The 12,433-nt window shown below is 39.1% G+C and overlaps 1 protein-coding gene and 1 pseudogene across 5 annotated transcripts in view; both read left to right on the top strand.

Annotated features, from left to right (window-relative positions):
* ZNF143 (zinc finger protein 143) overlaps positions 1–7,005 on the top strand; it is a 58,697-nt gene extending 51,692 nt beyond the window's left edge. For all 5 annotated transcript variants that reach the window (XM_006180837.2, XM_006180836.3, XM_014555967.2 and 2 more), the window contains exons 15-16: positions 5,022–5,168; positions 6,006–7,005. In XM_006180837.2, the coding sequence (XP_006180899.1) occupies positions 5,022–5,168; positions 6,006–6,089 (231 nt within the window). In that variant the 3' untranslated portion in view covers positions 6,090–7,005. The remainder of the gene's footprint in view (positions 1–5,021; positions 5,169–6,005) is intronic.
* Positions 7,006–11,546: 4,541 nt separating this feature from the next.
* Positions 11,547–12,116, top strand: LOC102524425 (annotated as a pseudogene).
* Positions 12,117–12,433: the final 317 nt, after the last annotated feature.

Below are 12,433 nucleotides of genomic sequence, written 5' to 3'. Positions count from 1 at the left end.
TAAGATTTACAGATGGCCGGATTAGCACATGAAAAGATACTCAGCATCATTCATCATTAGGGAAATACAAATCAAAACCACAGTGAGATACTGCTTCACCCCCATTACAATGGCTGTTGTCCAAAAAACAGAAAATAAGTTTTGGGGACAATGTAGAGAAATTGAAACTCTTGGGCATTGTTCATGGGAATGTAAAGTGGTATGGAAAACAATATGGCAGTTCCTTAAAAAGTTGAACATAGAATTACATATGATCCAATAATTCCACTTAAATGTTTTCAAACGAATTTGAAAATAGAGACTCAAACTAAAAATCAGCTATTTGTTTATGTTAAAATAACTAGTGTCAACATTTAGGACTATTTACTCCATTTTTCCTGTGTGGGTGCATGTGTGAACAAAGTTAGGTTTGTGATATAATTTTGTATGCTTGTCATCCACCTAACACTGCATTCTGAGTACATTCTTGTATCAATTAAATGTTCTTTTATTAACTCATTCCGCATACATAATTTATTGTATAAGCCTCTGATTATTTTCAGAGGAAACAAATTCTAGATGTGGAATTTTTGGATTAATGGTATGAACTATTTTAAGCTTCTTGCTATATATTGCCAAATTATTTTCCAGAAATTTTTAACAATTATGCCATGGATCTAAAGGTGTTCTTGTTTCACTGTACTCTTGCTAGCATTGAGAATTTTTATATGTATATATTTGCACAATTCACAAGTAAAGGATAAATTGTATTTTTAGTTCTATTTGTCTGACTACTACTGACGTTGAACATGTTTTTCAATATTAGCCTGCAGTCTGCTTTTTCTTCATTGAGGTAAAATTTATGTACAATGAAATGCACAGATCTTAAGTGTATAATTCAGTTAGTTATTAAACACACAACCATCCCATCCCAAAGAAGATACAGAACATTTCCATTACTCCAGAAAGTTCCCTCAGGACCCCTTCCAGTCAGTCCTCATCCAGTTGTTCTGATTGTTCTTGAACTTTGCATAATGGAACCAGACTATGAACTCTTTTGTATTTGGGTTTTTTCTTTAACAGAACATTTTGGAGATTATCCATGTTCTTGTTTATAACATCAGTTCATTCATTTTTATTGTTAAGCAGTATTCTGTTGTAGGAATTTATCAAAATTTGTTGATACATTCTCCCCTTGATGAACATTTGGGATGCTTCCAGTTTTTGATTATTATGAATAAGGTGGCAGTAAAAATTCTAGTACGATATTTGTAGCCATATATTCTCATTTCTCTTAGATAAATACCTGTTACTGGAGTTGCCGGGTCATAAGGCAGAGGTATATTTAACCTGGTACAAAGGTGCGGACAGTTCTCCTTAGTGGTTTTGTCTGTCATACACTCCCATGTATCACTGTATAAGAATTCTGCTTGTTTCATATCATCAACATTTTGAGGTGATACTCTTTAAAATTTTAGCCATTCTAATAGATGTAAAATGGTATATCATTGTGTTTTAATTTGCATGTAGATTGCTTAATTTTTTAATATCTAGTACTTTTCTAGATACCTATTCTTTTTTTTTTTTAAATCAAAGTATTGGGGATTGAACCCTGGACCTCGTGCATGCTAGGCTCAATGATCTACCACTGAGCTGAACCCACTGCCCCCCATTGTTCTTGATTTTTAATTTACATCGGTTATGGTCAGAAAACACATTCTTTAAGATTTCATTATTTTTAAATTTGAGACTTGTTTTCCATGTGTCTTTCATTGATTTCCCATTGTATTCTGTATGTATTTGAAAAGAATGTGTGTTCTGCACTTATTGGATGTAGCATACTATACATTAGGTTAAAGTGGTTGGTACTGTTGTTCAAATAGTCTATAACCTTATTAATCTTTTTTATCTTTGTTCTATGAGTTACTAAGAAAAAGGAATTAATATCTCCAACTCTCATTGTGGATTTGTATCTTTCTCCCTTTTTAGTTGTTATTTTTTACTTCCAGTATTTTAAAGCTCTGTTATTAGGTACATACATATTTAATTTTAATTCCTCAAATGACTTTGTAATTATACCCTCTGTGTTAACTTTTTTTGTGGTTTCTCCAGGGATTACAATGTGCGTCCTTAAGTTATTGCAGTCTGCTTAGACTTAATATTGTACCGCTTTATGTAAAGTCTAAGAACCTTGACACACCATATTTTCATTCATGCCCCTCCCTACTTTTTGTGCTGCTGTGATTTTACATTTACATATGTTATAACCTCTGTAGTACAATATTATATTTTAGCATTAAAGTTAATCTTTTAAGTTACAGGACAGTAGGAAGCATAATATTTTATACTTATCCCAAATTTATCATTTCTAGTGCCTTTTATTCCTTTGTGTAGATTTGAGTTCCCATATGGAATCATCCATTTAGCCTGAAGCATATACTTTAGCATTATTTGTAGTACAAATCTACAGTGACAGATTTATTTGAAAATATATTATTTCACCTTTTTTTTTTTTTTTTTTTTGGTTTGTTTTTTTGGGGGGTGGAGAGGAGGCAGTTAGGTTTATTTATTTATGTTAATGGAGGTACTGGGGATTGAACTCTCAGTCTACCACTCAGCTATACCCTCCCCCCTCACCTTTCTTTTTGAAAAATACTTGTTTTGAAGGATATTTTTGGTATATGTAGAATTTTTAGTCAGCAGTTATTTTTTTTTCTTTCAGCTCTTTAAATTGTCCCTGTCCTTCATTATTTCTGATGAGAAATCAGCCATCTTTATCATTGTTCTTCAGTTATCCTCTTGCTGTTTCTAGATTTTTTTCTTTATATTCCTTTTTTAGCAATTTAATTCTGATGTGGTTTTTCTTTGTATTTCTCTGCTAGCCGCCTTATATATAATTATAAGAATATATAATATTATGAAACATTATATAATAATTTTGGGGGGACTTTTTTTTTTTTTTTTTTTTACCAGATTTAGGAAAAGTTTGGCCATTCAAAAATTTTTATTCTGCCTCATTCTGTTTCTCTTTTCCTTCTGGGTCTCTAATTGTATGTATATTAACTTGGTGGTGTCCCACAAGTTGCTGGGGATCCATTCTTTTTTGTGTGTGTATGTCTTTTTTTTCTTAGTTCTTCAGATGGATAATTCTTACTGATCTGTCTCTAAGTTCACTGACCTTTTCTTTTGACATCACCATCTTCTATTATGCCCATACTCGTAATTTTAGATATTGTAATTTTCAATCATAGAATCTACTTTTTTGAAAATAGTTTTTATTGTCTACTGAGATTTTCCCTTGTGCACATTCGATAAGCCTTTTAACATATTTATAATAGCTGTGTTAAAGTCCTGGTTTGCTAATTCCAACATTTTGGTCATCTCAAGGTCTGTTTTTGTTGACTTCATTTTCTCTTGACTCTGGGTTAAATTTTCCTCTTCTCATGTATTAAAATTTTTTATTGTATTCTGTACATTATGGTTGATACATTGTAGAGATTTTTAATTTTGTTCTCTCTCTCTGAAGAATACTGATTTTGTTCTTATCAGGTAGTTATTTGTGGAGGCTGTTTTATCCTTAATTAAGGTGGGTCTATTTCAGTTTTGCCATTTGGTCTCAGAGTGAATCTGTAGTCCTGGGACATAATCTTTACTTTACTCCTAAAGTGTGGCCCTTAGAGTTTCAATTGAAAGCCCAAGGGGTTTTCCAAGCCCCTCTGACTTGGTGGGATTGAAATTCTAAATCCTGTCTCTCCTGCGGTATCACTGAAATCTCAGCTTTTCAGCCTTCTAGCTGCTGCTTTTTACTAGATTTACTGGAACTTCCAGTTCTGAGGTCTTAAAGAATTGAGGGGAGTTTATATGCAGGTTTGGGGGCTCCCTTCCCTCTGGTTTTCTCCTTTCTAGGATACCCCTCTCAATACATAGCCATTGTGGCATCCCTAGACTCCATTATTTGATACCTTTAGCTGCCCTGTGCTGCTCAGACTGATGAGTGCCCTCAGGGGGAAAAGCTGTTTAAACCTAGTTGTGACCCAGTGTGGTTACCTTCTTTTGAGAATCCCCTCCATTTCCTTCTGCTTTTCATTGTTCACCAATGCCTTCAAATAGTTGCCTTTTCATATTTTTTCCACACTTTATAATTGTAATATAATTGACAGGGTTAGTCCAATATAAGCTACTCCACCATTGCTGGACTGAAGTCTGTTGCTAGACTATGGAACATCACTGGGATTGATCCAAGCTAAATATCTATTAGCTTTAAAATCTAGCATTTTCAGTGGATTAATAGCCAAGTAAAATAGCAATTTTATTTTTTAACCTATTCTTTCTCTGAGTTTGACTGAACAAACTTTTAAAATACCATACAAGAGAAGTAGTTGATGCCATTTTCTGTGTTACCTACATAGAAAAAGCTACATGTGTGGTTTAAGAGCCATGAAAGCACTTTTAACCATAATGGCTAGCTGCTTCAGAAACAATATGGAAAGATTGCATGGAATCTAAAAGAGGAAAGGAGAATAACAAGATATGTTGCTATTTTGTGAGTAATGCTACTGGTCCTTTGTTTTCCTAGTGAAATGGAAATCTAATTTTAAATGTAACAGATAAACAGGAAAAAATAGTATGTCTACCACTGATCAAAAATCAGGAATAATTAGACATTTGAGGTGTGAATTAGTCCACATATGTAACTTCCCTGGCAGCCACTTAGGGATAAGACTTCAGACACAGTCACGTCTCTCTTGGCAAATGGAGCCTGGTATAGCGAATCCACTTCTCCAGTGTCCTCTACTCTGTTTTGCCATTGGCTCACTTCATAACCTTAAATCAGTCCCTTCTTTCTAAGCCTCAATTTCCTCAAATAAAAAAAGAGGAGTCCAGTATAGACAATATGTAAGGTCTTTTCCAGCTTTAGGCTTCTAGAAGTCTATGGTCAGAAGAGGTTTTCCTTTTGAATTTGAGGACAAATCCCTTGCATTAAATGGATTTTAACCTATTTAAATTATAGTTTTAATTCGTCTGTGTATTTTTTGTTCAAGGTTGCAATTGTGGCTCAAGACCTGGCAGCATTCCATACTGCTTCATCAGAAATGGGGCACCAGCAGCATAGCCATCACTTAGTAACCACAGAAACCAGGCCTCTGACCTTAGTGGCAACATCCAATGGCACCCAGATTGCAGTTCAGGTGGGTACAATGGCCGTTCAGGTGGGTACAATGGTCTCAGCATTGTACACTGTGCCCTTATGCATAACCTTCACGAAGGGAGGGCATAGAATAATCTATATTACTTAGCCATATTAAGGAAATTGCTGTCTTTGAAGTAGACTCAAGGAGACCACAACTTTGTTCTCTACTATCTTTACATATTCTAGGGGAATTTGTAGCAAGAAAAATAAGGTTCCTGGTATATATCCCTATTTGTACCTGGGCAGCCATCTTTACTCTCAAAATAAAAGTGTAACTGGGCAGGATTGTATAAAGCACTTAAGAGCTGTTCCTTGGAAATGAACCTCATGTAAACACAGACCCTAAGTCAGTCCTCCGAGAATCACTACACAGTGCTATTCTGTGGTGGGCAATGTCAGAAGACTGTGAAGAAACCATTCTCTGGGAAGTCACTGAATTCAGGCAGAGAATGCTAGGTGTAGATTACCTTTCCTTGGGAAGGTTGGTTTGTTTTCTTAATGTATTTGCTTGGAAAAGGGTTAGAACACATTCAGGAAATTCTAGCTGTTGGTTTTAATTTAGTTTATGGGCAGAGAAGCTAAAGGCTCAGGAAGCTCTCTGAATATCTCCATTGGAAAAGATCTTTTGTTCCTTCAATTTGTGAAGGCTTATCAAATACCCTAAATAAAGAAACTGCATTATTCTCCCCAGCAGGAATTTGTTTTTGTGTTTTGTGGATCGGCAGTAGTACCCTAATAAGCCCAGGTGTCAGAATTACAGAGAGCACTTTTACTTCTGGCATATTATATTTCTTTGGCATTATCTTAACTGGTTTTGTGTATGTTCCTGTTTCAGCTTGGAGAACAGCCATCTCTGGAAGAAGCCATCAGAATAGCATCCAGGATTCAACAAGGAGAAACGCCAGGGTTGGATGATTAATCCTTTGAACAGTGGAGCAATAAAGGAAGAGGAGCCTTTCATCTTAAGAAAGCAGAGATCCATGAAGCCCGGGCCCAGGAAAATTAGAAATTTTCCATTCCTGAAACACTGTACACATTTTTATGCAAAAGTGGAGAAGGTTTTATTCTGAACACTTTTGTGTATATAACCCTTGGAATAGATTTCCCAAACTGATTCATTGTGTACAAGGAAGTATGAAATTAGGGCAATGCAGTAAATTTTTATGTTACTCTTTTATCAGATTACAAACTCCTAGAGTCAACACACAAGACCACTGATGTCTTACAGAGTCTTATGATGGATTTTTAACTTACTGTGAAAATAAATAAATAAAGGCTATATCTGAAATGTCAAAGGTTCTATTCATCAAACAATCATAATTCCAAAAGCCATCATGGACAATAAAGGATGTAAAGCCTTCAGATAGTTCCCTCAGCTAGTAGAGTGTCTGCAGTTTTTGTTCTACTGTATACTTGTCCATTTTTATTTGTATCTCACGGTTTGAAGACTATTCATTATAATTTTCCATCCCTGTTAAATACCAGCTCTTCAAGCTGAAGTGCTAATTATATTAGCATTACATTGAATTATGTATAAAATTACAAAGTTTGGTTATTTAAAATTAAAAAGTTGAATCCAGTACTTTCTTTTTGTTAAAGATTCTCCTTAGTGTTCAGTTTTTTGTTACTGTTTTTTAAAAATAATGAACTATCAAAGTTTGACCACAGGTTGGAGCCCGGGATAACAGTGCTGTAATTGGAAATGGCTTTACTCTGAAAATTAGGTTAGTGGGTTGGTGTAAATTATTTATTTTTGCTTATGTACTTTTGTTTTAAAGCTTATTTACCCTAAAGTTTATTATTAATTTTGAATACAGCAATTTTTTTACATGTTACCTTTATATTTGTTTCATTAAATTGGTATGGGTATGGGGGAAATGTTGCAGAAAATACAAACGTAATAGATTATAATCCAGCACACATATATTGAGAGTATATTGTGTATCAAGCACAGAATAAGTACTTTTGCATACATTTTTATCTACTCATAACAATTTAGTCAGATATATAGGATTTATTACCCCACTTCTGTACATGAGGAAAGTGAAGGTACAAAGAGGTTAAGTGTCTGCACAGGGCAAAGCCTTGTGGACTCAGACTTTCTGATGCCCATGTCCAAGGTGTTTTTTCACCACATCACAACTGCCTTCTTGGATGATAACAACTTATGGCAGAGATTATCAAGATGGGCCTTGGTGATTTTTGATTGCCTAGTGACCTGAGCACCTGAAGAACCATCTCTAATGTCGGAAATTCAGTGTAGGGCCCAGCAAGTTCCAAAAAAAGCAGGCAGAGTCTGTGTGAAGGTTGTCCTGCAACAATCACTCCTTTCTGTAGCTTGTTTGCCAGAGAGCTGAAATGGGGCTGTTTTTCATTTCAGGCTTTACAGTAAAAAGGAAAAAATGCTGTGCTGTTCTATTTAATATAAATGTTATCTTTGATCAGGTTCTTTGAAGTCTGGCTAAAAAGGGTCATGACTTAGTCATTTGAAATGGGAAACCCTTCGGGGTTGGGCAGGGGATTGGCTGCTTTCCCTTCAAAGCTCTTCATAGATGTAAAACATTAGAGAAGGTCTTAGTCACCCACAGTCTTGGTCTCCATTCTTGACAGAGATATTTAAACACACACACAACTCCCTGCTGAGGCCCAGAAAGGGGCCAGCACAGGAGGATAGAGGAAGAACAGAATCTCGAACTTGGGGGGGCTCTCCTGCCTCCTGGTCCAGGGCCTGGCTGCTGACAGAACGCTCTTCTGCAGGGCCTGGCCAGGTCTGCTGTGCTTTCCAAAACTGAAACCCAAGCTCAGCCTCCCCAGACTTTCCTTCCCTCTGCCTTTGTTCAGATTCCAGGGTGTTTCTCCCTCACTCTGGCTCCTTTATCAGCTAGATTGGGCAGAGCTGAGCTGGATGCTGCTGGGGGGCCTGCTTATCCCTCAGCTTAAAAGAAAATGCCTTCCTCCTGGCACCAGAGAAAAGGGCAGAGGGGTGCTGCTGGTTTGTCCCTTACCTGTCTTTCCAGGGAAGGGACCTCAAGAGCCGAGAGAGGTGGCATCTTGCCCCCAGGGGGCAACTCCAGCTGACGCACTAACAGTTGCTAGTAAAGCTGGTGTGGGATTCTTCTCAGGGCAGGGTGCAGAGAGGAGCCGTCCCAAGTTGAAGAGTCCCCGAAAGGCACGTGATGAAATGCGAGAACACGAGCAGATGGACTGATGGGCGCACAACTCTGTAATGTGATCCAGATAATGCTCAGGGCAAGCCTTTCAGTCCGAGAAAAACACCCCCACTCTATCCCAGGACACAACTTGGGGCCACTATAAGGGAAAGTACATTGCTACAATCTGCACTCATAAGAATTTAGGAAATAAAGAGGATTTGGCTTCCTTAATCCTCTACAGGTGGCAGCTACCCAGAGGGCCAGACTGCTCCCTGTGCCTCCACTTCACCCCTGGCCATTAGGGGCAAACCGACTTTGGACAGTCTCATGTGCTGCCTTCCTGCATGGCAGCCCCAGGACGAGGTAACTTGGGAAACCACGCACTCAGCGCTGAAATGGGCTGGATTCCATGTCTCATCCCAAGGAATTTACATTCCAGTATTTCCTGGCTCAGATAAGTTGTAGATCAGTCAAGCACCAGTGAGCAGGGGAGGGGGTGGGTGAAAGGAAAGGTGTACAGCTGGAGTCTGTTTTCAGGGAGGGAAAGGAAAGGGAACACATGGGACATGGAGAAAGGCTGCCCCAGCCCCTCCCCTGTAAGCACTTCCACACTTAGGTTTCCTTTAAGGATGCGGGGGTGGGGGTGGGGGATCCTTCAAAGAATACTCCAGCCAAATACGCTCTTTTCTTTGGCCTGAGGAACAGGGTGTGTGACCAGTATGGTTGAACATGACCCTGCACTTGGGATTTGATGCACTGTGGTTGCAGTCTGGAAATTCTTAACCATTTTATCTTTGACTCTTTGTTAAGTGAAGTCTCCTGGAACAATGGAGCAGGCACTGGGAACTTGGAGCCTGCACTTACACAGTCCCCATAGTCCCCACTCACCCACCCATGGCCTCCCTGGATGGGTTCTCACTGCCACTCCTCTGCCTGGCAGGGGCCTGGAGCCAGAGTGGGATGGTGGGTGTCATGGTGGCGGCCATCCTCACCCCAGCCTGGCGGCACCACAGTGGTCCTGTTGGGCAGCCAACATTAGCTGAGTCTGGACAGGGACTAGCTCTTGCTCATCCTCATACTGGATGCGTCCCAGCTCTGAGTTTTGAAGATACCTTCAAAAGATACCTTTTGAAGAAGCACGTTTGCTGTGGGCTGGGGTGGAGGCCCGTGGGGATGGGAAATTGGTAGCTGTCAGGCTGAAGTGACACCTGCTCCAGACACCGATGGGGTCCTATGCCCCGGAGGCCTCTTTCTGTAGGCTCTGTGCCGGTGGCAGGGGGAGAGGGGAGCCCACTTCCTCCTATTTTTCCTGAGCCTGGCTGTTTGTGGCTTCTAGCCAGCTCAAGGCACCCTCCCAGAATGAGCCAAAAAATGAAAATGGTATAATTTCAGTGATTCTAAATACAAGTTAAATCCTCTGACATTTTCACTGAAAACTGATAATGTACAATATAAAGATGAAGGGTAAAATTCATGCTAAAAACTTAAGTCTTTAATTTTTCTTAGGACTATGTTGAATAGCAAATTAAAGGCACATGACAAGTCAAGAGACTGCAGAAGAAAGAAAAAGCTTACGTATTCTTTTATGTGTATGTGTGCTGGGGGCTAAAATATACGTAACATAAAATTTACCATTTTAACCACTTTGGAGTGTACAGTTCAGTGTCATTAAGTACATTCACAAACATCACCACCATCCATCTCCAAAATATTTTCATCTTCCTAGACTGAAATTACCCACTGAACAAAAACTCCCCCTCCTGCTCCCTCCAGCCCCTGGCAACCACCATTCTACTTTCTGTCTCTATGACTTTCTTTGGCTACTGTTAAGTACCTCATATAAGTAGAATCATACATGCTATTTGTCCTTCTGTGTCTGGCTTTATGTACACCTATAACAGCCCCTTTTTCCTGCTTTTTGACCAAGAGGCCCCATATTTTCTTTTTGTCCTAAGCCCTACAGAATATGTAGCCTGCCCTGCTGAGGAGAGTTCTTCAATTCTCTTTCTGCTGTCACACAAGAAGTGTGACTCGTGTTTGGGGAATATATTATATGCTTCTCTTTTTAGATTATGGGCTCCCTTAGGATAACCGAGAACGTCTACTTCCCCATAACTCCTGGAGGTCCTGCAAAGCAGGTCACCTCTAGCTGTACTCTCCAGCTCTAAACTCACCTGGAAGTACAGAGAGTCCTCAATTCTCCATGCAGCAGTTTCATTTGCCTCCAGAGCATGGCTAAAATGGGAAGACAGAAAGTAAGTCATGCTGAGAGGAAAGAACGCTCAAGGTTCAGGATAACTGCACGAACAGTTAAAATGACAATTATCTGGCAAAAGTTTTTCTTTTTACTTTTCTGTGTTCAAGTAAAAGAAAATAGGATTCCTACTTTAATGTCAATCCCAAATTTCTCCTACTTTGCCTTACTTCTGCAGGGTTTCCCTGGACACACAGAAGGCATCCAAAAAAGCTCTCCAGAAGACAGAACACCCTAACTAGTCTGTCTAAACGCCTATCTGCCTAAGAAAGGATGTGGAAAACAACTCTCAGTTGCAGACTCAGTCACAGTGCCCTCCAGATAATTTCTGCAATTTCTATGGAGAAAGAGGTAAAATCTCTGCTGTTGCAAGGGAGCTGCCTTATCTTTTTAAATAGGGGACTTTTACTCCAACCCAGTGACAGGACTTTTGTGCCAATGAGGACCCTGGGAGGGCAATAGGCCCCAGCTGGGAGCAGCTCTTACCCTCACTAGACCTTCTGCCCATATGAAACTGATTAGCCAAGCGTTTTCCCCACTACCTTAGAGCTTTTCTAACATCCTGAAATTACTTAATGTTCTTTTAAACAGAAAATCAGGAACAACAAGAAAGTGGACCATTTTTTCTGCAAAGGTGATCTTCACTATTGTGAAACTGGTGAAACTTTGTGGGTATTTCAAAGTCAAAAAGAAAGGAATTATCAAGATAAATCAGGAGTCTGCACCTCTTTGGGAGCGATGGAAATGTCAGCCATCTTGATTGTGGTGGTGGTTTCACAGGTGTACACATCTAGTAAAATGCATCAAATTGTACATCTGAAATATATGTAGTTTACTGTATAGAAATCATACCACAATAAAGGTGTCTAAAAAAAGTTAAATAGGATTTAGGTTGACCTCTAATATATCTCTATTGAAATAATTAAATTTTACAAAAAATTTTTTTAAAAAAGAAGGAATTAGTTTAGTAATGAAAAACACTAGGGTGAGCCTTGGGGTCAGCTACCAGCAGGAGTCACTAAGTAGGTTCAGGGAGCAATGGTGGGGAAATAGAAAGGAACCTGTGACTGCTGGCACTGTCGTCAGGTACAGGGCACGATCAAGAGTGTTATGCTGGGCTTCCGCTACGAAATGAGGTCTGTGTATATTCATTTCTCCATCAACGTCATTATTCAGGAGAATGGTTCTCTGACTGAAATCCAAAATTTGGGGGGTGAAAAATAGTGTTCGGATGAGGCCAGGCGTTGCTTGTTTGGTATCTCAAGCCCAGAAAGATGAGTTAGTTCTTGAAGAAAACAACATTGGATTTGTGTCAAATTCAGCTGCATTGATTCAGCAAGCCACAACAGTTAAAAACAAGGATATCAGGCAATTTTTGGATGGAAATTTTTGTGCAAAAGGAACTATGTTTCTGAAAAGAGAACAGTTCAGCAGGCTGATGAGTAAGATCTAAGTTGTCCAGCTACAGAAAGAGCAGGATGCCAGATGATTCTTCAGACTCATTTGTGATATTTTTAAGGATGCAATAAAAGCTCTATTGATTTGGGGGGTAAAAAGAGTACTTGTCTGCAGCACTGCTCATAATAGCAAAAGTTTGAAAACAGCCTAATGGCAGACCTTAGACAAAGTATGGGAGAGTCCTGCTGCTTTAGGCTCCTCCAAGCCTCAGCATTGTGTGGGAGGGTTCTGGTGGGCTGCTCTGGGGAGCTCTGGGACGGACTGGTCACATGATGTTGTCGGCTGAATAATGCCACCCCCAAATATGTCTGTGTCCTAATTTCCAGAATCTGTGAATGTTATTCTATATGCATTAATATGAAACAATCTTTAAGAAATAGTACATGAAAAAGCAAGGTG

The sequence above is a fragment of the Camelus ferus genome, chromosome 10, assembly GCF_009834535.1.
Source record: "Camelus ferus isolate YT-003-E chromosome 10, BCGSAC_Cfer_1.0, whole genome shotgun sequence".
Lineage (NCBI taxonomy): Eukaryota > Metazoa > Chordata > Mammalia > Artiodactyla > Camelidae > Camelus > Camelus ferus.
Note: the sequence above shows the minus strand (reverse complement) of the source record. Positions and strands in the feature narration are given on the sequence as shown.